Source organism: Aethalodelphis obliquidens, unplaced genomic scaffold (assembly GCF_003676395.1).
Source record: "Aethalodelphis obliquidens isolate GAN/ISIS:26980383/991018 unplaced genomic scaffold, ASM367639v1 scaffold3, whole genome shotgun sequence".
Lineage (NCBI taxonomy): Eukaryota > Metazoa > Chordata > Mammalia > Artiodactyla > Delphinidae > Aethalodelphis > Aethalodelphis obliquidens.
Window position 1 is genome coordinate 25,045,690 of NW_020837947.1, and position 27,348 is coordinate 25,073,037.

General features: G+C 43.4%; 1 protein-coding gene across 4 annotated transcripts in view; it reads left to right on the plus strand.

Moving 5' to 3' along the window:
* Positions 1 to 25,914, plus strand: part of NHSL1 (NHS like 1) — a 238,658-nt gene extending 212,744 nt beyond the window's left edge. Inside the window, exons 4-9 of one of the 4 annotated variants that reach the window (XM_027085228.1) lie at positions 3,649 to 3,838; positions 8,245 to 8,376; positions 14,617 to 17,865; positions 18,400 to 18,532; positions 21,435 to 21,535; positions 23,133 to 23,332. In XM_027085228.1, the coding sequence (XP_026941029.1) occupies positions 3,649 to 3,838; positions 8,245 to 8,376; positions 14,617 to 17,865; positions 18,400 to 18,532; positions 21,435 to 21,535; positions 23,133 to 23,209 (3,882 nt within the window). In that variant the 3' untranslated portion in view covers positions 23,210 to 23,332. Of the gene's footprint in view, positions 1 to 3,648; positions 3,839 to 8,244; positions 8,377 to 14,586; positions 17,866 to 18,399; positions 18,533 to 21,434; positions 21,536 to 23,132 lie in introns of all 4 variants that reach the window. The other 3 variants (XM_027085198.1, XM_027085210.1, XM_027085219.1) reach the window with 3 other exon arrangements.
* Positions 25,915 to 27,348: the final 1,434 nt, after the last annotated feature.

Genomic DNA, 27,348 nt, shown 5'->3' on the forward strand with positions numbered 1-27,348 from the left:
ATGTCTAAGGGAAGAGCAAGTGCAAAGGCCCTGAGGCAAGAGAGTGCTTGGTTTGTACAAGGAACTGGATGGAGGATGGTGAGGCTGGAGTAGAATAAATAAGGGATAGAATAGTAGAAGATGAGGTCAGAGGTAGCAGTGGGCCAGTTCATAGGTCATGTTGGGTCTTGTAGGTTATAGTAAGGATACACAGGAGCAGCCATGATCTGACATATTCTATTTATTTATTTATTTTAAACATCTTTTTTGGAGTATAATTGCTTTACATTGTTGTGTTAGTTGCTGCTGTATAACACAGTGAATCAGTTATGTGTATACATATATCCCCATATCCCCTCCCTCTTGCATCTCCCTCCCTCCCACCCTCCCTATCCCACCCCTCTAGGTGGTCACAAAGCAGCGAGCTGATCTCCCTGTGCTATGAGGCTGCTTCCCACTAGCTGTCTGCCTTACGTTTGGTAGTGTATATATGGATCTGACATGTTTTAAAAGGATCCCTCTGGCTTCTGTGTTGAGCAGTAGACTATTAAAGGGGCAGTGGGGAGCAGAGGAGGGTGGCCAACAAGGTCAGAGCATGGAGACCAGTTAAGAGGCTAAGGTAATAACCAGAGCATTACAGTATCCATCTTAATGGAGTAATTGTGATGTGTTCGGCCATTGAGATGATTGAGGTTTCTCCTGTTCCCCTGCTGCATTTATAAATGCTGAGAAGGATGGGAGTCAGATCATTCTGGAAGTTGTACCGTCCTGGTTTTTTATTTCTCTTTAGTAGATTGTGGCACTGTATAACAGTCCCATTTGCATATAACTTTATCTGTGACCTGCATGTCTCGGAAGTTTTCTTGCAAAGGAAGGGAGCACTTCATAAAATAGATGATCTTAGGACTTCCCTGGTGGCGCAGTGGTTGACAGTCCGCCTGCCGATGCAAGGGACACGGGTTCGTGTCCCGGTCCGGGAGGATCCCACGTGCCGCGGAGTGGCTGGGCCCATGAGCCATGGCCGCTGAGCCTGCGCATCCGGAGCCTGTGATCCGCAACCGGAGAGGCCACAGCAGTGAGAGGCCCGCGTACCTCAAAAAAAAAAAAAGATGATCTTTGTCACTTGTCATACTGGAGCGGTCCCTGGTCATCATCCCATGGCAACGAGGCTGAACTGAAGTACTATTGCACTGTGACAGTTTTCAATTCTGACACTCTCAGCCAACTGAAAGAAAGGTAGGTTACTAAGGCTGATGAGCCCCATTGAGCCAAATACAGACCACAGAACAGTGCTTCTCCCCCTCCCTCGGCAGACGTCACACGGAAAAGGGAGCCCTCTCGGTAGGGTGTCACCATGCTATTTATTCTCCATCAAGCTGAAGCTTTACTTTTTCTTTCTTTCAGACCTTTTTGATTAGGATTTGCTTCTTATGGCCTTTAAAATTTGTGCTGTATTTCAAAGTTGCCTGAAAAATTATTTCTGTGTATAGATATCAGAAAATCAGAGTAACCTAATTTACTAAACTGAGATTCAACTTCAGACATGTGACCTTTACACAAACTGCATGAAATTCTCAAATAAAATTAATTTTAATTTGTGTATCTGCAACATAAGGGTAGATCATGAGTATTATAAATCAAACCCAACGCGAGTGTCACAACTGCAAAAAGGATAGAAATAATTGATTTACATCGGCATGGCTTAGCTGCTGCTGATTCAAAACTCCCTTTGATTGCCTCTCAAGGATCTGTAGGAGTTGTGATCATTTTGACCAGTGTTGGATCAAATATGAATAGATATCGTGCAATTTAGTATCATCATAGGATGTCAGTAACATATGCTCATTATAAATTGAGTATATTGTCAATTTAATTACACACATTTCACGTTTTCCTTAGGTGGCAAAGAAGCTAGGTTATCATTTTATACACTAATAATATAAAGTCTCAAATATTGAGATGTCTGTTCATATGATTTATATTTTTATTTCCACGATGGCTTTCCCACAGCTCTCATGTCACTAGGTTCACGAATACCTGTAGTGGCGTGTGGAAGGGAGGGAGGATAGCCCTTTTTTACAGCTAAGTAAACTTCAGTGTTTAGGAACAGCTTCAAGATCAATTAACTGTAAAGTGAGTGACCTGAGGCTTTGGATTCTTAGCCTAGAGCCCTAACCCCGCACCATCCCATTTTCATTAGCCCTTGTGTAGTCTTTTTCAGATTTGTGGAGTGCTAGTAGTTGTAGGATAAATACAGATATTTTGCAGGAGGGTTAATTCAATAGCAGTAAACAGAGATGGCAGTGTTCTTTTGTTTGAGATATCTAACTAATGCATTTCTGTAGATGTCTTACTGATGTCCTCTTGGAAACTTGTGTTAAATCCAGAAATGCATCAACACATGCTTTTTGTTTTTTGTGGTACGCGGGCCTCTCACTGTTGTGACCTCTCCCGTTGCAGAGCACAGGCTCCGGACGCGCAGGCTCAACGGCCATGGCTCACGGGCCCAGCCGCTCCGCGGCATGTGGGATCCTCCCGGACCAGGGCACGAACCCGTGTCCCCTGCATCAGCAGGCGGACTCTCAACCACTGTGCCACCAGGGAAGCCCAACATGTGCTTTTTAAAGATAGAAAAATCTTCACAAACATAACGTTAAATGAAAGAAATAAGTCACGAAACAGAAAATACAATATACTTTCCCTTAGAGAAAATTCAATTACAGGCAAATGAAGCTGGGGTGTTAGGAGTCAGGATAGCAGTTACCCTTTTGGGGGGCTGTGTGGTTGAGGGGTGCTGAATTGACCTGGGTGCTAGTATTCTAGGAATTCCCTTGGGAAGGTTTATTGACTTTTCATTTTTAAGGAAAACCTGTCTTAACTGCCTTAGGTGGTAGTTAGTTTAAATGCTTTTGACTTGAAGAGCAGTCCTTAAGCGTTTATTATGATTATAACCTGCCATTTCCCAACAAAAGTGAATTACCCTTTTTTGTTGTTATTGTTGCTGCTGTTCCTGAGACCGTCACATTTCTTTGGAGTTCTTGGTGTTTTCTTGTCATAGAACCAGCTACTGGAGCCATGGTGAAGTTCATCATAAAATGCTTGCCAAAACAACTTTCTTGCTTACACTTTTTAAGATGTTACAGGAAGAAGGGTATTGACGAGGGCTCCCCAGTTAGCATGTTAATCTGTATAAAAACAGACACTGCTAGAAATGTTTTCACGGGACTTTGATAAGCTCCAAGCAGAGCTTCAGTCAGCTTCTTATAATTTAACAATTTCACACTGATTTTTTTTTCCCCCATATAAATGGTTTCCGAAGAGCACAGATAGTTGAGCAACAAAAGCTCTGTCATTTTCAAACTGTTCTTTGAGGTCAGAGCCTAAAGGAAATGAGATTGAGGCTTAAAAACTTTTGTGGGTCAGCAAAACCTTTTGCAGTCCTCATGGCTTAGAGACTAAGGCCTCTGCAAATCATATATATTATGGGTCATACTCAAGGTGATGAACACTTCTCTTGCAAACCGTTGCTTCTGTCCCTAAATGTGACCAATTTTTTTCTTTATGGCTTGCTTCAAATCAGTTAAAAAATTTTTTTAAAGAAATGTATTTTTAAATGTTTCTGCCAGCATTTACACATACTATGGCTTCCTCTCACTTTTTTCCCTGCAGTGTTCTATCTCTTCGTCGGAAGAGGAAAGACTTTCTACCAGGAGACCTAAAACGCCAACCTCAAGTGACTTCTCTGACTTTAATACTCAAACCAACTGGACCAAATCACTTCCCTTGCCAACACCGGAAGAGAAGATGCGACAGCAGGCCCAAACAGTCCAGGCTGATGTAGTTCCTATTAACATAACTGGTATGCTTTGCTCTGCAGACAGGTTCCAAATGTTCTGGGAGAATGACTATGGCTCTTTGTTTGTTATATGCTCTTAGCATGTCATTTATACATCACAGGTAAATAGCTGTGGTCTGACTTCCTGCTCTTTGTTTAATGAAGGGAATACTAAAACATATATATGTGTGTGCATGTCAAATATATATTGCTTTTAGATTAGAAGACTCTATGTCATCAAAAGTTGATGTCAAAGAACTCAGTGGTCCAGCCATTCAGCTGAAGTGTTTCTTTTAATTGATTTGCCTTCTAAAAATATTTTGGCCATATGGGAATATCTTCCAAATGTGATCTTGGGTAAGAAAAAATTAGGTTTACCTTCTGAAGGGCTATTTTAACTGATTTTTAGAAGTGAAGATATAACACTTCAGTGATATTTCTGAATGATTTGCTTACCTTCTTGTTTTCTCAAGTAGAAAAAGAGAAAAATTACTTGAAATAAAAATATCAAGTGAATTAATAATAACTATAAATATATTTTTTAAAAAACTTAATAGGGTGGTAAAATTATATCTTGAGCTCCATAATTTGAATTCTATAACCGTCAAATAAAAATCCATTCCTTCTGAATTTAAAAATATCATCTATGATAATTAAAGTGACAACAAGGTACATAAAGTTCAACGACAGTATTTCACAAATGTAGAAGAACTGTTAAAAGATATCAAAGCTTTTGTACTTTATCACTTCCATAGCCTGCAGAGAAGCTAGGTCAGTGGTTTGGGGAGTGTACAAAATGCAAAATAGACACGTTAAGAGTTAGTAGCTTCAGCCATTAGACTATGTGTTCAAGAGAAATAGTTTACTGATAGTTATATTGATAATCAGTCCATACAAAGCCTGGCTTATAGGGCCAGAACCTAAAAAAAATCAGGTGACCAATAAGGATAAGTTTTTAAAAAATTAGGATGAAAACCCATAGCACCCTTGCTATGTTTCTGAGGCAACTGCTCTTGACTACTTAGAAAGCTTTTTACCATGGCATTGGTGGGACTAAAAGCATTTTGTAAGGGACTAAAAACATTCTGTAAGGAACTGAAAACATTTTGATAGTTACTGATGAACTTTTTAAAACCTTACAGGATGTTTAAAAATTACATTTAAAACTCTATTTTGAATTCCAGAGAAATTTAATAAATAAGTACCTGAATTATTTTAAATTCCATGTGCATTTTTCCATATTTGCTATACTTAAGCCTTAAAGGAATAGCATGGCATTTCATTCCATTTTGTATAAAAATAACATTGATTTTTCTGAGCGTGATTCTCATTTACCTAGATCATATTTTATTTTTATTTATTTATTTATTTTTTTTGCGGTACGCGGGCCTCTCACTGCTGTGGCCTCTCCCGTTGCGGAGCACAGGCTCCGGACGCACAGGCCCAGTGGCCATGGCTCACGGGCCCAGCCACTCCGCGGCACGCGGGATCCCCCCGGACCGGGGCACGAACCCGCGTCCCCTGCATCGGCAGGCTGACTCTCAACCACCGCGCCACCAGGGAAGCCCTAGATCATATATTTTAAAGATATTTTTATACGTAGTTACGTTTCAGAACAAAGTACAATGTTTATTGCTCAATGAAATACATGGTGCATATTTTCTACAAGATAATGCATTACATTATTTGATTGAGTAAATGCAGCAGAAATGTAATTACATTATATATGATTAAATGCCTCAGAAATAATATTATAAGATAAGATTGTGCTATGAAATGTGACAGTCCTTAATGGCATTAGGGTAAAATGCATTATCGTGAAATTAGGAAATTTAAAACAGAGTAACTAGAGTTTCAGGAATAAAGAATAATTTGCAGTGAAATACATTGTCACAACAGCAGACACTGTCAGTCTCTTTGAACTTAATTCTCTCCTGTGTGACGACTAAGTGGATATGAATTACATAGAGTTTAAAAGGAGGGCTTGAAAATGCCACACAGGAAAGGTGAATGACAATAAACAAATGAGCAGTATGAGTTAGGAAAAAATGCAGTTTAATTCTGAGTGGTTAACGTTTTTGGAAATGTAGAAAGCAAATACCTAATTATGTATTTATTGATCCATTTTCTAGATCCGTGTGTTCACATATACACACACATTTCATAAAGAAGTAATTTTTCTAATATTCTGGAATAAATAAGCATTAAATTTAAAATGTTTACTTTTAGTGGTTGAATTGACATAGGTTATACAACTTCCTGCTCTTTAAACGATATATTTCTAAAGCCCTAGAAGACTTTTGAAATAAAAATGTAGCTTCCTGTAGGGCATTGCCATGTGTTCATTTTTTTGGATGAACATTGACCTTCTATTTGGTTTGCAGTACAGTTCAGCAGAGGGGAGAATGCCAATAAATATATTATTTCAAATCCAGAGAGATGCTCGCCAGGCATAGAGGTAGAACATTAGCACAGTGATCTGCTGGCTTGAAAATCAATTTAATCCCTTTAGTCATAGTCCTGTGGGACTCGTCATGTTCTAAGAGTTGAGAAAAAAATGTTTAAAATAAAATGTACATATGAGTATGTCCCATAGTCGGCCATGTGGGATAACAACTCTTCCACCTGGAAGATAAATAGAGTGGGTAAACATACTTAAGCACTTCTTACAAACTGCCTTTGTACTGATGTTCGAGCTAGCTAAATTGATTTCTAAGTAGTAACCATGACCAACTAATGCCATTTTTCAATGAAAGGGAATAATTAAATTCCTCTCAATTCAGTAGATATTTACTGAATAACTGCTTTGTATCAGGCATTGAGCTGAATGCCACAGGCGATGCTACAGTACATGATTACGGACCCTACCCTCCAGAAATGTATAATCCAGTGGGGGAGACAGTCCTTTTAGGTCACGATTCAAGATGGAGTGTCGGCGCCAGTAATGGTGTATGTCTTAGATGTTCATCTTCATGATTTGTTTCTTAATTTCTTTGGAGCTTGGGTGGTTTATCTTTGTTTTGGTTTAGGAAGCAAAACTGGAGACTAAATGCAGCTATCCGTTAATGTTCTGTCCATTCTTAATGGCTTGATCCAAGAAAATATTTTTCCTCTGCTTCAGGGAACTAGTGGACCAGTGAACTCCTGACTTGTCCCTTACAAGCGCCATGTATGCTATTGTACATAGTGACCCATTTATCACAGTGATGGTACCTTCCAGCGTTTCAGGGTCTTCTCTAAGTCATTTCTGTTTTTCTCCATTAGGAACAGAAGTGTGAGCATTTTCAAGTTTGCAAGCGCTTATCTAAGTTTGTTGCTTTGTAGGTGAAATGTGTTTTGATCATTCAGATCTTTTATCCTCTGTTTTGACTAGAACCTTATTGGTTCTATTCACAATTTATTCCCATTAAAATAGAAGATAAATTGTTTACAACATACCCACTTTGAATGTGCGTCAATATTGCTAAAAAGAGTGAATAATTTTTATACTTTTCTTAGAACATAAAAGTATGTATTTTGTGTATGTATTTTTTTTAAATCTCTTTGAGAAGAACCATTTAACAAGGTCAATACTATAAAACTTTCTTTAATTAAACTGATAAATTTAAAGCAGACCAATCAATAACTGATACGTTACTATTTTATGGTTTCCCATGATGTGTGAATCACACAGCTTACACGCTAGAAAGAAAAAGAGTCCTGTGGATGTGGCATTCTGGGTTTGGTTTCAACATAACTGAAATGAGTTTAGATCAGCTTTAAAAAGTGATTCAGAAACGGCAAGAAGCAGTTCAGCTTTCACAACATCAGTGCTTCTGGGTCTCACTGTGATAAAAGTACTTTATCATTATAAGGCTTTTTCTTTTCCATTATCATTGTATCTCACACCATAGCAATTACCACAGTCTATCCAAATTATCAGCCTCCTGGATGGAAGAAAAAGCTCTTCATCCAAAATTCTTGATTTGTTTCATCACATAGGACAAGACATTACATTGGTCTCTGGAGAGGACCAGATGAGTCAAAGGTATTCATCGCTGGCACTGCATACACACTGAGGTTAAGCGTGATTTCAGTGACCAGAAGACCTTTGTAAAGTACTTCCAAAATGATACGTTTTTTAAAGAACACAAAATCACTTTTCCAGTGTGTTATTCACCAGTTTGTATTTGCCACTCCAGCTCATTTGCAAATGAGCTCAAGGTGCTTCCTTCGGAAGGACACACACGTGGAAGTTGGAAAATAGCCTTATGGTGCTAATGTGCTTGCCTTCCTTTTTTGCCCTTCAGCATTCATTCATCATCGTACGACTGGCTAACATCATTATTAATACCTTCTTATCATTTTACAACAAGCTTCTGGAAGAAAGTGCATGGTGTCGCCTTGCTTGAAAATAACCTTGCTTTGCTTGTTCTACTGCTCTACATTAGGGGAGAATTTCGATCGCCAGGCCAGCCTTCGGCGGTCTCTAATTTACACAGACACTCTGGTAAGACGACCGAAGAAAGTCAAAAGGAGAAAGACTATTACAGGAGTCCCTGACAGCATACAGAAGGAGCTAGGTATGGCTCATCAGAACTGTATTCTGTTGCCCCTCATTGCTACTCACCATTACTACGCTAACCTCATCGGTGGTGCTTATGAAATTGATACATTCTGATAGCCTTTTGGTACCCCAAAGGGCCAGCTTCTTTCCTGAACGAAGCACTGGGTACAAATCTTAACATCCCATGCAGATGATGTATTCAGTTTTGTTGAGAAGGTAAGAGAAGACTATTAATTGGGATGATAGAAATTTAAGTTATGTCATCATCTCTATGTACCTTGAACAGTGGGCATTCCCACAATAAAATTGACTTTCAATTTAGAGCTTAAGTCTTCATGAAACCAAAAACTTATTCTAGGACTTCAAATTATGAATAGAGACTTCATTAGCTGTACCGACAATATCGGTGGCATTTTGTCATCAGAGACAGCAGTATAGCATAATTAGTAAATACCAGTACAGTAGAAAATAGTCACTTATGTGGGCTGGTGCTTTATTGGTACTTCGGTGAAACAATTTCATAGCTTTTTGATTCAGTATTTTTCAACCTTTGATAAAAAAAAGAAAATGAAAAATACTTTCGGCTGGTGGAGAGGGTGATTTACTTCGTTATTCACTCATACATTTTGTTTCTGCTTCTCTTTATATATGCTTTGGATAATCCTTTCCTTCTTTTCTTTCTATATTCACTTCCTCTCCCTGTTTTTTCATGGCCCATCAGGAATGTCTGCCGAGATAGCAGGGCTAAGAGCAGGGGCTCTGGTGCCAGGCTGCTTGGATTTAAATCCTATCTCTGCCAGTTACTTGCTGGGTGGCCTCAAGCTGCTTACTTCACCTCTCTGAGTCTACTTTTTCATTCAAAAAATGTGGCTGGTGATGTTACTAGAACCTACCTCATAGGGTTGTTTGAGGATTTAATGAATTTATACAGATGAAGCACTTGGTGCCTGGTACTACTATAAACATAATAGCTACAATTACAGTTATTGTATTCAACTAAATACTACCTATCTCGAAACTTGCCTTTTTCTTTTTGGCCAACCTGTGGACTTCTTTCCTTGTAATTACTTCACCTGGTCTTTTTACTTTTATTTGCTATTGAGGGCTATACTCTAGAAACTCCTAATCATTATTTCTGAACTTGCCTATTAGTCTTTTAATCAAAATGAGTTTATCCTAGCAATATTGGTATATGTTATAGCAGTTTGAGGTAGCATTTCAACATCCAGGTGCCACAGACATACTCTTGTGTGTTTTTTCCTAACACCCTTACCTAAATGCTTTGTATTAGGGAAGGAAGTCTCACTCTTCTGCACCCCGCGTCTTCTCTCTTACTGCCATCCAGTTCTACAGCATGTGGTCTCTGCCTTCCAGACTGTAACAGCAATGGGACAAGAGTAGCGATGCTTCTCCTCTGCTCTAGGTAGCTCCAGTAACCCCGATGACATACGGGTGCTCATCTTATCCCATAACACAGGAGTTTAATCACAAACAGGCAAGATTGCATCCACAGGATTTATGAAAGTTGCTTCTGGTTCATGCCCTCACATCTGCCTCCTTTAGTGGGCCAGGGCTCCTGTATCCCATTCTTTCAGGCTCTATTTTTCTCTCTCCTTTAGATAACAGCTAACTAACTTGAGAAAAAATAATATGTACTAGTATGTTCAGCAGATATTAATGGGCTAAGTTTTTACAGAACTCAGGTAATATTTATATTTTAACTGATCTTCTAGGAGATGAGCCTTAACCTAAAAAAGTGACTTTAAAGACAGCTCTTTGCAAGATAACAAGGTTGATGTTTCCAGGTAGGCTACATTTTGAGTGGCTTTCCAACCAATATGGGTAGGTTTTGGATGGCTTTGTGCAGAGTATAAGAATAGTTTGGCCTGAATAAAGATAGACATACACATAAGTATTCAATATGAATTATCTATCTATCTATCTGTCCATCCATCTATCTATCTATCTATATTTCCAGAGCCTCAGAGTTAAGAACTTTTATCACTTTTATTACTGAACCAACCAGTATGGAGCCAGTAACTCAGTTGCCTCTTTGACCTTACTGGAAGGATCTGATCAGCTAGGTAAATCATATCTTCTGTAATTTTAATATTTTTAAAATCAATGATAGAGTCTCTAGGGTCTGCATTCATTTCTCTTTTGCCCGTAACATAGGAACACCACTAATCCTAAGGGAAAGACAATAGCTTTCCCTACACCATCTGTGTTGTGAGTGTTACCAGATGTGAGACAGTTGATGTCATTGCACAGTTGATGACATGTCTTGGATCACCGCTGGAGGTCAACTGAGACAGCTGTATCTAAGTTAGAGCTAGTTTTTTTAAAATAAGACAATTAGACAACCACTCCAGGTTTTTTTTTTTTGCGGTACGCGGGCCTCTCACTGTTGTGGCCTCTCCCGTCGCAGAGCACAAGCTCCAGACGTGCAGGCTCAGCGGCCATGGCCCACGGGCCCAGCCACTCCCGGACCGGGGCATGAACCTGCATCCCCTGCATCGGCAGGTGGACTCTCAACCACTGCGCCACCAGGGAAGCCCCCACTCTAGTTTTATAGATAGGGTAGTTGGAAGGATTCGTGGGTAGAGTGAGGGAAAGTAACATTTGAATACAGTAACATATAGCAAAAAAATTAGATCTTTTCTTCGTTCATTTGGACAAAGGTTGACCTTGCCCTTTCTTCTAATACTTTGTACTTATAAGGTGTCTGATTGGAAAGCTTTGTGCTACCTAACTAATGATTATCAAAAATAGACACTTCATGTTTTCTTTAAAAATTAGTCTTCCTGGGCTTCCCTGGTGGCGCAGGGGTTGAGAGTCCGCCTGCCGATGCAGGGGACGCGGGTTCGTGCCCCGGTTCAGGAGGATACCACATGCCGCGGAGCGGCTGGGCCCGTGAGCCATGGCCGATGAGCCTGTGCGTCCGGAGCCTGTGCTCCGCAATGAGAGAGGCCACAACAGTGAGAGGCCCGCGAACCGAAAAAAAAAAAAAAAAGTTAAAAAAAAAAAAATTAGTCTTCCTTAGATATAAAGCATAGGGAAGGATGGCTGAGTCAAACAAGTTAGATTTTTAAAGGATACGATTATCTGAAAGAAAGACATTTAATAGGAAAGATGCAACCTGTCCACTAAACACTGCCCAAGTTGTTGGGACTTTGGATTTTTTTTTTTTTTTTTTTTTTTTTTGACGCTACGCGGGCCTTTCACTGTTGTGGCCCCTCCCGCTGCAGAGCACAGGCTCCGGACGCGCAGGCCCAGCAGCCATGGCTCACCGGCCCAGCCGCTCTGGGGCATGTGGCATCTTCCCGGACCGGGGCACGAACCCGTGTCCCCTGCATCGGCAGGCGGACTCTCAACCACTGCGCCACCAGGGAAGCCCGGGACTTTGGATTTTTAAAATCTAACCAGGGATGCTCCCGGAAGTAGAGTCAATTGTGCTTAATTACATGCATCTTTTACTTCAAAATCTTTAGTGGCCTCGCGAGACCAGTCAATATATAAAGCTTTAAAATCAAGGTATGATATTTTCTGTTTAAAGCATATTTATGGTATATAATGTGTTGCCTTCCGTTTAAATAAAAGGCCGAAATTTCTAACTCTTTCTTCACTCTCATCTTAAACGTACATAGAATTATATTTGAATGACCTGTTACGAGGTTTCCTCTTTTAGAAGCAGATAAGATTATTTTGTTGGTATATAATGATTGTTTGGCTGCTGAATCATTTGGGTACTCCTGGAACTTACCCCAATGTGGATTCCCCAAGCAGAAAAGGCCTTGTTTAAAGGAATCCCCTCTGAATAATTTTTGCTGGTTTGTACTAAGAACATTACTTTAGACCTGACAATACATTAAACCTTAAGTAAAACTAACTTGTAGATTTCTATCATTTTTGATTACATGTGTTTTTTAAAAATTGGGCAGTCCTTGCAGTATTATATAGTAAGTAAAAGAAAAAATATGTGTAATTATTTTAAAATCAGGTAAATCCCATCAAGATTTTTAGCAGCACCTGAGCCGACTATATTTGTTTGTAGTCCTATTTTTGTAATTTTTGCTGTTTAATGAAGATAGCATTCATCTGTGTCCTGTAATATTGTCACACTTTTTTTGTACTGTGAAAATTTTGGAGGATCTGTCTTGGGAATAGAATTTTGGTGGTCCCTGTGATAAATAATATCAGAGTTGTTTTATATGTATATTTTAGAGGTCTTTAGAAAAGCATTGGTTTTGTTTTGTTTTGTTTTTTTGGCAGTACGCGGGCCTCTCACTATTGTGGCCTCTCCTGTTGCGGAGCACAGGCTCCGGACGCGCAGGCTCAGCAGCCATGGCTCACGGGCCCAGCCGCTCCGCGGCATGTGGGATCTTCCCAGACCGGGGCACGAACCCATGTCCCCTGCATCAGCAGGCGGACTCTCAACCACTGCGCCACCAGGGAAGCCCAAAGCATTGTTATTTTAATTAAAAAATAGTATTGAGCTCTAGGTGGTAAAGAAATGGCTGTAGTCCCATTTTCAGAAGCCTAGAATGGTTTCACCTGCAAAATTGTTACCTGAAAGAATCAAGACTTTGTTTATGGCCCTTAAAGACATTTAAAAATCTACCACTGACCTCATGTAAAAACTACTGCAAATTTGAAAGAAAAAGATATTAACATAATAAGGTATGCTGAATGTTTGGAATTGAACTGGTGCAAACTGATACAGAACTAAAAGTCAACCCCCCACCTTCTAAAATACTAAACTGCAAAAACTTGCACCTTTTTTCTTTCCTTAAAGTGGGTTTTTCTTCTGTTCCTGCCCTTTTGCCCACTTCCCCTCTTTCTGAGGCAGAACGTCACATGTGCACGTGAGTGTGTGTGTGCAGTAAGTATACTTGGCAGAGGGTAGGAGGAGGAAATAGATCTTCTTTGCCAAAGATACAGGTACAAAAGTGATTCTCCATCATCACAGTGAAGGAAAGAGCTTTATGCTGGGAGCCTTCGTTGCAGGGTAACATCTCCTGTGCATTTGATACAAGACCACTGCTGCCATTTTAGCATTATGCTTTGCTCCTTGGATGAGCTGTGCTGTGCAGTCAGGGACATGTGCTATATGATGGTTAATTGAAGTGGGGTAGGAAGGGAGATCTCAGGAATCCCATCATCACCAGTGTCCCTGTCCAGGTAAACAGGGATGCCAGTTGGTCCTTGTTGGATGATAACAACATAGAAAGAATTCTGGTTTGCTATTATTTTTCAAGATTTAATTTGTCCTAAAGATTACTATGCATGGATTGATTTTTTTTCTATTTATACTTTGAGTAAGTTCTTGGCTTCATGATTTTTTTTTTTTTTTTAAGCTTCTCTTCTTTCCTAGGTAGCTTGAAACCTTTACCTACACTTCAGGATTTTTCTCATCCATTTTCCTCCCTCTCTGTAAACGCTGCCTCGTGCTGCTGCTGCTTCTTTTCTTTTTAAACATACTATTCTTTCTGTTTGGTTGTAAAGCTCCAAGAAATGAATAATCCTAAACTGAGGAAGTGTTCACTGGATCTGTTCCTGCTGCTTTTTCCCCACCAGAACACAACAGATTGCTACTGAATTTTGAATGTCATCAGCAGACAGATGATAATGGCTTAAGATGGAGAGAAGAGCGTTGTTATTCATGGATAATGAAATGTTTGAAACACAGATGGGCCTGTATATCATTTTTCTTTTTCTTAGGATTTCCTTCTGACATAAAACTTAATGTAATTAACAATGTTTTATACCAATATCCCTCATAAATGGTATCTCTGTAGCCCTATTGTTGAACTGCTACATTCATCTGTCTTTGGAAAAGACAGTCACTGCCTGATGGCTGTTCTGTTCAATGACCAGGTGGGTGAAAGGCTACCTTTACAAAAAGGAGGTTATGTGAAAAGTAAACCGTCCAAGAAGCACTCAGCTTTGATCTCAAAGGCAGTACCTGAGAATCCTATATGCAGCACTTAATCTATAGGAGGATTTGAAGTATATATTAAGAGAAGTACCCAAAATTCATAATAAGGATTTTCATTTTAGGGGCTATCAGTAACTGTCAATACTTAAACCTTCTCTTAGGTGCTTACAGGAAAAAAGAAACCAGACCAAATAGAAAAGGTTTTTTTTCTTTTAAGTACAACAGAACAGAGTCAGAAGAGGGTGAGAGATCAAGGTAATGAACTAAGATACTGATTTTTATTGTTAGGTGACAAGCCTCTTTCTGCTTTATCTCCAGCTTCGGGGGGCACTGGCCAAGATGATGTCGGTGGCCACTCAGTGGACACCCCAGACCACTACTGTACGCTTGGAAGGCTCGATGGCTATAGATCTGCTGGGCAGCGCTCAGAAACCAGGGATTCCAGCTGTCAGACTGAGGAAGTGAAAATCGTACCACCTTCGATGAGAAGGATCAGGGCGCAGAAGGGGCAAGGCATTGCTGCCCAGATGAGTCACTTCCCAGGCTCCTCTGGGAACATGTCTGTGCTGAGCGACTCTGTGGGTGTCGTGTTCCCTTCTCGTCTCAACAGTGACACTGGTTTCCACAGTCTCCCCCGGTCTGGAGCGAGGACGAACGTTCAGTCCCTGGAGCCACGGCTGGGTGCCCTGCACCCTGCAGAAGACGCAGACGAAACTCTCGCCTACCAGAGGGGTCACCTGCAAGTAGACAAAGACTTCGGACATCTAGGAGCTGCCCCAGGGACTGGAACACTTTTGAGGCCCAAATCCCAGGAGCTGGGGTACTTGGAGGGTGAAAACGTAACAAGCCCGGCGTGCGTAGTCTCTCCTCACACGACCTACTCCACCAGTATCATCCCAAATGCCGCACTCTCCTCCTCTTCAGAGGTTATTGTGATTCACACTGCTCAGAGCTTAGGGCAGCTGGACAGTAAAATTACCAGTTCGTCTTCATACACAAAGATCAAATCCAGAGACCACTTCCTCTCCAGGCAGAAAGATGATCATCATTCTCCCCGTGGTAACTGGACTGAGGGGCACCCCACCATTTTTTCACAGGCCTCAGATCCTCATTCGTCCAGTGCAACCACTGTGCTGTCCCTCTGTGATTCTGCGGTCTCTCTAAATACGCCCGCAAATCGGGAGAATGGGTCCCAGGCCATGGCCTATAATTGTAGAAACAACCTGAGCTTCCCGGTCCACCCCCAGGATCTGAACAGCAAGAGTGAGTCCAGTCATTCAGGAGGCAGGGGACACGGCGGCAGCGCGGAGCCCTGGGAATACAGTGCCTCGGGTAGTGGGCGTGCGTCCCCACGGAAGCCACATTTGGCAACTCCTGGTTACTCCACTCCTGTAGGTAACATGAGCAGTGGCAGTTTGGACCAGACGTCCAACAAAGATGATGCCAGGGCCGTGTATCCAGAGGACCACGATGGCTACTACACTTCTCTGCGCACCAACTCTGGACACGGACCTGGGAATGTTTGCAATAGCAGCGATGGCTTTGGGAAGCCGAGGCACAGCGTGGTCAATATTTTTGATGGAAGAGCGCGGAAGAACCAAGGGGACCGGTCGAATTGCCAAGACAAAAACCTTTCTCGAAACATCTCTCTGAAGAAAGCGAAGAAGCCTCCCCTGCCACCCTCTCGGACAGACTCTCTGCGCAGGATTCCCAAGAAGAGCGTCCAGTCGAACGGGCAGGTGTTGAACGAGAGCCTGATCGCTTCGCTCCAGCACTCGCTGCAGCTGAAACTCCCGGGCAAGGGCGGCAGCTCGCCCTCCCAGAGCCCGTGCAGTGACTTCGAAGAGCCCTGGCTGCCTCGCTCCCGCAGCCAGAGCACAGTGAGCGCGGGCAGCAGCCTGACCTCCGCCACCACCCCCAACGTCTACGCCCTGGCCGGGGTCACACCGGCACAGAGCGACACGAGCAGCGTCAAGTCCGAGTACACAGACCCGTGGGGTTACTACATTGACTACACGGGCGTGCAGGAGGACCCGGGGAACCCGGGCGGGGCGGGTCCAGCTGGCAGCGCAGCGTCGCCCGGAAACGGGCCAGGCCGCGATCTCCCGGACGGGTCCAGGGCCGCGGTAGCCCCGGTGCCCGATGGCGCAGTCAAACCAAAGATCACATCGCCGGAGAAGTCACACAGGGTCACTTCTCCATCCAGTGGGTATTCCAGCCAGTCGAACACACCCACGACTCTCACCCCTGTGCCTGTGTTTTTAAAGTCAGTGTCACCAGCCAATGGGCGGGGGAAGCCCAAGCCCAAGGTGCCAGAAAGGAAGTCCTCTCTGGTATCTTCAGTATCCATCTCCTCCTCGTCCACGTCTCTTTCCTCCAGCACTTCTACGGAAGGAAGCGGAACCATGAAGAGGCTAGATTCGGTGCTGGCTGCTCCCCTTGCTGCGCCTCCTCTGCCCCCTCTCCCATCTCCCTGTCCCAGGGACAAGTCTCCTTTCCTCCCTCCTCCCCCTCCACCGGCAGATTTCCCCGAGGGCTCGCCTCTGCCGGACTCTCCCCTCTTCCCCACTCCACCGCCAGAAGTTCTCACGCCCTTCTGTCCCCCCACCAACGCCTTCTTTCCTCCGACACCTACAGCACTCAGCCCCCGTCTTCTGCACTCATCTGCCTCCCTGCCACCTCCACCACCTGCCTTCCCCCCCTCGGTGCCCCCGCCTGCCCCACCGCTTGACCCCAAATTGATGAAAGATGCCAGGCCTTCTTTCAAAAAAGCTGGCCAGCCAGAGCCCTCCCGGGAGGCCTGCAGGCAGCCTTCCACCAAGGAGGAGGGCGGTAGACCCCCCATGCCCCTGATCACCACGGAGGCGTTGCAGATGGTGCAGTTGCGGCCGGTGAGGAAGAACTCAGGAACCGAGGTAGCACAGTTACGTGAACATGCATCTCAGGAAAAACGAACTCCGGTTGTTCCCCAGTATCATGTAAAGCCATCTGCTCTCGTGAAATCCCGAAATAGCATAAATGAAATGGAGAGTGAAAGCCAGCCTGCCTCCGCGACAAGCTCGCTCCCGACTCCTGCCAAGAGCCCGACTCAGGGTCACCGGGACAGTGTAGCCGAGCGTGGCCTCCCGAGCCGCAGCCCGGGCCATGCCGGGGAGGCAGAGGCCGGACCCGGGACCGCCCCGCCCCATGAACCCCCCAGCCCGTCGCCCAGCAGGAAGCCCCCCCCTGTTTCCAAGAAGCCCAAACTGTTTCTGGTGGTGCCACCTCCGCAGAGAGATTTCACGGCGGAGCCCGCAGAGAACGTGAGCAAAGCGTCGCCCAGCCCCACGAGAGGAGAGGCACAAGAGAAGTGTGCAGCCGGGGCTGGTTCCGATGAGACCGACTCTGGCAGCTCGGTTCTTGCGGGAGGAGCTTCAAGATCTGAGTCCCCGGGCAGAGTGGAAGCCAATGTCCCCATGGTGCAGCCTGATGCCTCGCCAGCCCCCTCGCGGGAGGAGCCGGGCGCCGAGCGCTGTGCGGACGCCGGGGACAACGTGGAGAGCTGTTTGTCTCTGCAGGACCCAGGGCGTGAGTCTGGTTTTCTCTTGTTCCCCTCTGACCATATGCAGCTGAGGCGAACAGGGCTGGTGCACGTTCACGTTCAAGCCAGCAGTATGTGGACTCCCTGCGCTGCCTCGTACTTAGGTTACCAACTTGGCATTTCTCTGAAAAAAAAAATTTTTTTTTTAACCTAGATCTAAGGGTAGAGCTTACAGAAGCGCAGAAAATAGAGGGGGTGGAGTGGTCGGCAGCAGGCTGGGTATTAAATAGCAGTGAGTAATCCCCTGGAGAGCTGCAAAGAAATGTTCTAACAAAATTTAAGGGAGATTCAGTCAGTTTATCTAGACTTTAACAGAAAAGCCTGAGCTGTGACTGTCATGCTTGTGTCATTTTCCCCATCTTTGTAAAAATCTTTGTAAAATATCAAACTACAGGCCCTGCTGCCTCTCCCTGTGATTCTCCCGTTGTCAGAATGGTAGGGAAGTATATTTGGGAGCTTGGCTAAGGACTGAAATTCAAGTCATTTGTGCATCTTGTGTCTGCCTGCTTGTCTCTCCACAGCTGGGGTACCGGAGGCTGACACAGCCGGTTCTTCCTCAGAGGCCTGTGACTTCTGTAAGGAAGATGGGAGTGATGAGGTGATGACCCCCAGTAGACCCCGGACCACGGAAGACCTTTTTGCAGCTATTCACAGGTATCCAAAACTCCTTCCTCTTTTTTGCACCTACTTTGTGAGTCCCCCTTTCCAAATCGTTTCTCGATGTATTTTTCTTTCTTGAGGTTTCTGCTGTCACCCAGTTAGGCTTCATTAACCTGATTATTGATTTCTTAGTTTGTGTCTATATTTTTATTTGCCTTGACTCCAATTTCTGTTTTACTTAGTTCCACTGATTTTTATGATCATATGGGGGACAGAGGCTCAACGTGATGATGCCATTTGGTTGGCCCTTCTCTTACTAGCAAGAAATGCAGTGTCGCTATATTTGATTGGATATTTACAGCAGTTGGGTTAGAGTAGCCGGTGGTCCAGTCCAGGATGAGGGATGCTGTGTTCTAATGGACTTAAGATGTACAGACTAGCCATACGGGACTTCTTCTTTCCTAACAGTGTTTGGTTTTATTGCTGTTATTATTTTCATTTTACAGAAAAACTAGGATTTTATAGTGTAATATCTTTGGCTACTGAAATGTTTCAGTAAAAGTGCATCTTTTTTAAGCAGGAGCAAAAGGAATTAAACTTGCTTGTTACTATATACTGCTAGTGCCATCTACTGGCATAAGAAGTTATTGGGTTTAAAAAAAATGTAGAGTAAAATTTTCAGAATAACTGCCTGAACTGTTGTACTCTTTACATGTGATCACCTTGAAGAGTGAATATGACTTAGCACTAAAGTTTTATTTACTACCTCATTTTTCTGGCCATAAACAGTTGAGTACTCCCACAACGGTTTCATTGTAAAAATGGATATGATTGTGTTCGTGCAAGGACTTTAAACTATATGCTGTATAAACCCTTTACTTCCTTCTAAAATTCTTTACCATAGTATTTTCAGATAATTCTTATGAATGCCCCTGTGCTGCCAAGGTCCCTGAATCAAGGTCCCTTTTTTTCCTCCTGAAACTAAACATCCTGTAAAATCATTTGATTCTCTGTGTAAGTAACCTGTGTCAGCAGTGCTTTCCCAGTTCTTGGAATCTAACTGAAAAGACTGTTATTGCATGAGATGGAAAGCAGAGGCTGTGCAGTCCCTACCTGCGATTCCTCGTGCAACATGTAAACATCTAACTTAGGGGGGAAAAAACCAAGCTGATGAATTAAGGTGTTTGTCAAGAATTATGTTCTTTAACTCTTGACTCCACTACTGGTATAATGTCCCAATAGACCCTAAAGACTGCCTCTTTAACATTGTCTGATCGCTCTCTGTGCTCTCATTAGAAATAAAAAGGTAGCTAGTGATCACATTATTCCTCCAAATAGGGAAATAAAAATTCCACATCCTTTGAAAGCAACTTCAGTGACATGTCTAGAGGTTTACGCTGATGTTTCTAACTCGAGTCATGCTGGACACCTAACGAGCTCTCAATGACTGTGTAACTGTCAGGAAATTCTTCCAAGGCTCAACTTCTCCCGTTCGGCATTGGGTTGGTAAATATGCAGGTATATATATTTAAAACAGCATCCACAGAGAAGATGTGTTGCCTGGTTGCTCTGTGCACTAAATACTTGGTCTCAGAGAGAACCCCAGCTGTTGTGGGGCCACATTACTACACACTTTCCTAACAAGATACCAAGGATCTCCTCTGTATTTTATTGTGGCAACCTTCTTAAGGCACTAAAAGACTGTGGTTTCTCCTACCAACGAGTTACATCTGCTGCAGATGCAGAAATTGGCCAGTCTGTATTGTTCTGTGTACACGACAGAAGGAAAGACTGAGTAGGGTATGGATTACAGAGTGAGAGTAAGGATGCAGGCTAATTTTTAGTAGATGGATGGATGGATAGATAGACAGATAGATAGATGCAGGCTAATTTTTAGTAGATGGATGGATGGATAGATAGGCAGATAGATAGATAGATAGATAGATAGATGCAGGCTAATTTTTAGTAGATGGAGTTATAGATATAGATAATATATTAGCAGACATAATAGGAAGCCATCTAAAGTCTGTGATTTTTAGGGCTTTATTTTATATCCTTCAGTACCTAAGCTAATAATCTAAATTAAAGAATATCTAAAGTGAAACACAGCTTTCAAATTTTATAATGCAAATTAATTCACTTCAGATTTAAAGCCAGATGGAAAATGTAGAACACCAGTTGAGGTGTGAAGTTTTTATCCTCATTGAAGTAATTTAAAATTTTTTTTGAAGTAATTAGTTTTTAAGCCAGTGTTAATTGTTCAAGCGTTTTTTATAACCATTTTCCTTAGAAACACACACATATTTATAGTCTGTGTGTATATATATACATACATATATGCAGAGAATTCATATATTTAGTTTTAATTCTCATCTTAGTGGGCAGTTACTCTTGAAAAACAACAATACTTTTATAAATTCCCGTCTTCATTCTAAATCTACAATTAAAGGTTGTGGCTTTGATCAAGCATAGCTATGGCTCGTTATGTGGATCTCAGCACGCCTTCTCCATGTAAAAGCCAAACAGAAGAGCCACATTTAAAAGCCACAAACCAATACCTACAAGAATCAGATGAGCAGAGGTGTCTTTGGGAAGCAAACAGTATAAATTGTGAGGTCATGTGCTCTACTGGAAAGGTACTCCATCAGGTCTTACTTCTTGTATTAAGCTGTATGACTTCACTCTCTAGACCTCGATGACCTTCTCTGGTCAGACCAAACCACCTAAATGTTTTCCAGTTCTGAAATTCTGAGGTGTTATTGTTTCTGTGGTTTTCGTCAGTGGGTCAGCAACTTAACTCCAGAGCAACGCTCTTGTTGACAGCGGAACAGAACTGTTGAACCAAAGTATCATAGGCCAGTCTCTGCTGTCCTAAAGGGGCTGGTGCTATGTCAGCCCTGGCCACCCCCTTCAGCCTCTTAATTGGGTTTTTACCACTTCCTGTCTTCCATTTTAGTGGCTTCTTTTTGGCCAGAGCACAGAGAGGACCCTGGGAGCACCAAGCCCAGGGCAGCCATCATGGGCCCATCCTCCCCTGTGCCTCGATGTGCAGGACAGGTAAAAACAGCACTGAAGCCTGAGCTGAGAGCAGGAAGGAAGAATTATATTTCCCTAAATGACACTGAAAGTCTTGTTAGGCACCTACTCTATGCCTGACACTTTATGGCTATGACTGCATTTATCTTTATTGATAAGCTCTGAACTGTCTACTGTTATTCCTCTTTTCCAGACAGGAACCAGGATGAGAAAGTTTAACATGCCCCAGTTTATAGAGCAAGGAAGCTTTAGCAGTGGGTGTACCCAGGTCTGTGTGACTCCAGAGGTCCTTTATCCCACTGAATCCTCACAAACCTGTGAGGTTGTTATCATCATCCACATTTTACAAGTCTGGAAAACTTGTAAATAGATGAGTAACTGGTCCAGGGTCACACAGCTAGAAGTTGCTCAGATTCAACTCTTAATCTCTATGTTCGGACAGCATCCTCTCAACCTTTGCCTGTTGCATGTTCTAGAATTTTATAGCAGAAAAAGAGGTATAACCACATCTTTAGTAAATATATCAAGTTTCCTTATAGCCAGTCCACCTGCACTTAGCTGAGAGATTCCTCCCACACTGAGTTGTTGGTATGAAGAGACCTGCAAGGGGCCACTTGGTACATCTGCTTTATTTTCTCTAATGCATTCTCAGTAGAAGACACATTAGCCAGGAGTTTCTTAGAGACTGGTTATAAGAAATTCCCCCAGGACAGTTTTACTTTTCCTGAAGGCCCCTCCTCTTTCACATGCTACCCACATCCCTCACGTTTGCTTGCTCGGCTAGTGGTTCTCTGCAGTCAGGCAACAGGATCTGATGTGGAAGGTTCACTCTTATTTTCCAGAAAATTGGATTTCTAGGAGTTGACGAATGGTCCAGTAAGAGCCAAGGAGAGCTGGTTTTATGCCAAACTCTAGAATGATGGAGAGTGTAAAGTTGCAGAGTTGTTCTAGAACCTGAGGTGGGGGCCTGTCTCAGTATGTAGGACATTCTAGGAGTTGGCTTATCTATTAGGCCAGTGGTCCCCAACCTTTTTGGCACCAGGGACCAGTTTCGTGGAAGACAGTTTTTCCACGGGGTGGCGGGGGGGGAGGATGGCTCAGGTGGTAATGAGAGCAATGGGGAGCAACAGATGAAGCTTCGCTCGCTCGCTCGCCCGCCGCTCACCTCCTGCTGTGCGGCCCGCTTCCTAACAGGCCCCGCTACCCCGCGGCCCGGGGGTGGAGACCCTGTATTAGGCCGTTCGAGTGCCAGCACCATGAAATTCACTCAGCCTCAGTCCCATACAGAAGAGTTAAGTAAGAAATGGCAGTGATTAAAAACGTTGGAAATGGTCCTATCCAAAGTAAGATAATATGATGTTTGAGATTTGTGTCAGAGTAATCCAGTGAGGGTAGAAATGAAAACAGGGTGGCCATAAGTTAATAATTATCACAGCTGGGGCATGGGCACACATAGTAATACAATGAACTATTCTTTGTGCCTGGGTGTTTGGTACTTTCCATAGTGAAAATAATAGATGGTGACCTTAACGTGCGGTGAGAGAAGCAGGGTGGATGTGGTGGGCATCCAGTGGCCCCCCCGGGAATTAACCTTCATCTTAACGTTCTGAAATCTCAGGTCTAAGAGGAAAGTCCTTGGCCGTAAAGATTCCGATGATGATCACTCCCGAAACCATTCTCCCTCCCCGCCAGTGACACCCACTGGTGCTGCCCCCAGCCTGGCCTCCCAGAAGCAAGTGGGATCGATTCAGAGAAGCATACGGAAGACCAGCACCAGCAGTGACAACTTCAAAGCTCTGCTGCTGAAAAAAGGGAGTCGGTCGGACACCAGTGCCCGCATGTCCGCAGCCGAGATGCTCAAGAACACAGACCCCAGATTCCAGAGGTCAAAGTCGGAGCCTTCGCCGGACACCCCCGAGAGCCCATCAAGCTGCTCCCCGAGCAAGAACAGAAGGGCCCAGGAGGAGTGGGCCAAGAACGAAGGCTCGATGCCGCGGAGTCTGTCCTTTTCTGGCCCCAGGTACGGCCGCAGCCGAACTCCGCCTTCCGCCGCCAGCAGCCGGTACAGCGTGCGGAACCGGATCCAGAGCAGCCCCATGACCGTCATCTCAGAGGGCGAAGGGGAGGCCACGGAGCCCGTAGACAGCAGGGCTCTCCGGCCCCTGGGCGCTCTGAGGGGACGTTCGCTGGAAGCACTGGTGGGGGACGGAGTGGGTGAGGGCAGCCTGCTCTGTGCAGGGCAGCCCGCTGCCTCGCGGGGGGCGCAGGCTCCTGGCCCCACGGAGGGGCGGCCCAGCGCAGAGGGCACGGATCCATCAGAACAGCGTGGAGGTCCCCAGAGGGAAGAGAGCTAAGGGCAAGAACCTCCCAGGTGACATGGGGAGATGTGCAGCACAGCGCTCTGGGAAGCCTGACAGGTACCCTTCCCTGCCTTGTCCACGGATCCCGCTCAGCATCTGTGCTGTGGGCCCGGCACGGCCGGCCCCGCAGCGGAAAGGGAGGGCTATTTAGGACTCACTTGGCACTTGCCCTGTGGCTTAAAAGCAAGTAGAAGCTTAACTTCTAAAAGTGCTTCCTGGGGAAGATTTTTTTTTTTTCCTCTAAATGCTGGGTGTGTGTGCAGGGATGTGGATGTGTGTGCATTTGGAACACTTTTTATGTTAAAAAAAAAATACAGCATGTACAGAAATAGGAGAGACAGCGTTAAGCTAGGTAGAGTAATGGAGCCTTCTGAGCGAGGTGGTAACTGCTTTAAAAGTGTTACGTTTATGGAAATTAATGAGTTCCAGAAGGGAGAGGACCATTACTTCTGAGAAAGAGGGGGTAGATTTGCTGGTTCTGAGCGCACAGAACGGGTGGGGATGTGCACAGGTGTGCTTTCAAGGGGGGCCATGTAGTGGTTACCCCAAAAGTTGGTAAGGGGCTAAGTGACTCATTGGTTCAGGTACTTTTTTCTGGGGAAAAAAGGCTTTGTTTCTTTTTTGTAAAAATGACAGATACGTGGACATGGCAACGCTGTAACTCGGAGTCTGCTGCTGTGCAGCCACAGACACACAACTTCTAGCCTGGTTTGTAGAAATGTAGGTAATTTTTTAATGACTTTCCTCCTTGAGCAGCAGCTGAGACCTCCTTGGAGAGCTGAAATGACAGTGGCACATACAGAGAGGGTAACAGAGATGAGAAAGGGGAGAGGAGTAAGTGATACACTGCTGGAATTTGTTTCCTGCTTATTAAATGAAATTATTTTTCAGAATTAAATTTTAAAACTTGCACTACAGAACTGTGGGTGGAGCCTTTCCTTTTACAACTTTTTTTTTTTTTAAACCAGAGTTGAAACTTCCAGTTGGTGATTTCTTATCACTTGAAACGTCAACATCTGCTAACTTTTGGATATCCTTTTGGTTACACCAAAGAAAACGTTAATGCTATTTTTCCTTGAACTGCCTGCCGTATCGTGTCCTCACTTAGAAAGGTTTATCAAAATCTATTCTATATTATCTTACTTTGAAGAAAATGCTGAAGAGCTCTTTTTGGTCAAATAAACTGATAAAAATTGGCAGGCCTTGGCTCTTAATTAGCCCTGGGAAATGAATTTTTAGATTAAAAAGATTTTTTGCATCATTTGGTTTGTGTGTTTTTATATTTTTTACAAATAGTTGAGTTCACTAATTACCTTCTAATCTTCTCTGGTTAGAATTTTAACACTTTTAGACATGGAAGAAAAGTGTGTAAAGTATTTATTTTTATGTGATATTCTTGTGACCACTTCCAACTGCCATGTACATAGACTCCTTTATTTGTTGGTTAAATAAAATCAGTCTTGTCTTCATCAGAAGGACTTAAGATGAGAGGACTGAGATTATTAGCCTAAATACAGTGCAGCTGCCAATTTTCATCTTTTTTGGTATGAAAATATCATCTAAAAGTTGGACTGCACAGGCCCAACCATCACAAGGTTTATACAGTAAAACATTAGGTACCCATTTTAGACACGGCTTTGAGACAAAAACAAACCTAAAGAATTGAGACTCCTTCCATCCTCTGAAGAAAACAAAACACGTCTTTTCACACAACAAGAAATCAAGACCTGACATTTGGCCAAGAGCAAAAGGACTTTCTACCACTTGGAGCAAAGCGTCTGCTACATTGGGCGCAAGAATCTTTTCTCCTAAATTTTAGAAAAGTGGCATTGGCTTTGGAATATGAAATCTTTTCATAGCTACCTAAAAAGGATGAGAATGTACGTGGATATCAGAAAACAAATTTAATATATAAATCATTTATGTTGAAGGTAAGATAAGCACCCTCAAAACTAATTATAAAGCTCTTTTTAAAATTCCCATTTTTAAAGGAAAAATATATTAAGTTTTTTAATTTGCTTTGAATAAAACAATTGTAAAGCAAACGTTTGAACCTTTTTTGTTCTTGCTGTTTGTACGTGCATCTTTGAATGGTGAGCTAGGTCTTCTGGTTACAGAACTGCTGAGTGCTTCACTGGATACGAACAGAACGGCAGTGATGACCAGAAGGTGCCTGTGGGAAGTGGGGACCCAACAGAGAGGAAATAGACCATCACAGACACTGTGGGTGGTGCCGTCCAAAAGGACCTAGGGAAAAGCAACTCTAAGAGGTGTCCTATGGACTTTTGAATAAAATCCCAGTAAGGTATCGACTGAGAGTTCAGGTGATGTGACGTGTAGAGAGATGCGAGAACTTCTCACAGCATGGTTGAAATATAGGGAGACAAGGATCTAGACTTACCCCGGCAACGCACGGCACCTTCAGCTTTGCTACTTTGTGGGGCTCGATACTGTTAATGCCCATATGTACTTAAAAACTCAATGAGGACAGACTTATTGACTCTCCCCTATAGCCCGAGACTTTAAAGCCCCAGAGCTAAGCTATTTCCACCTTGTTTTTCTAAGAGTTGGGAGAGAAACAAATGACCATTTGGTCTGTTGGTTGGAAGCAGCCTCAACTTTCATCTGATTTCTGCCCTCCTATTTCTGAAAAATGTTGATTGAAACCATTGCTTCTCCTGTGGGGATGAGAGCGTATTTGGGGAACCACAAGGACAAGGAAAGAAAAGGAGACATTTCTGGTTCTCGATCTTATTTCCCATCCACCAACACCACGCCCAGCTCTGGGGTGGGTGTCCCAGGAGGACAGGGGAAACACAGGATTAGTTTTCTGCATGAATGTGTTTTCAGCACATAAATTGAATTTGAACAATTGTTTATATTGCTGGGGTGCCGTCATGAAATGGGTACAGTAGGATGATTTCGCAGACATTAGGATATTGTTGGGCGGGTAGGGGGAAGGAGGTCTTTCGAATAAAACATGGACCCGATTCTTGAGGTTCTGTAATAAGCTATTCAGTTACTATAACATAGTTTCTTTCAGTGAGCTGCCCTAAACTGCCTTCCACACAGGCCAGCCTTCATTCACAGAACAAGAACTAGAGCAATCTGTAGTCACTTGTTCAGCATTGAAAAAAAAAAAAGCCTTTTATTAAATACTTCTCATGTGCTAGGTAAGGAAGAGAGAGTTCTAAGAAAAATGTGGATGAGAGATCATTAAGGTGCTTCCAACCTGGTGAAGAAGACACACAGTGAACTGTCAGAGTAGACGAAAAGGAAGAACCTGGGCAGACGTTGCTGCGCGCCCTCCCGCACCGTGTGAGTTCCCCTTTACCAACAGAACACCTGATCAGTCAGCCAGTGCGATGGGGAACTCTGGGGAAAAGATCACTTACCTAAGGGGTCCTGTGGTGGACAGAAACAGCTAGGTCCTTTACCACTGTCTCACGTGGTCTTTGGCAAGAGACTAGCCAT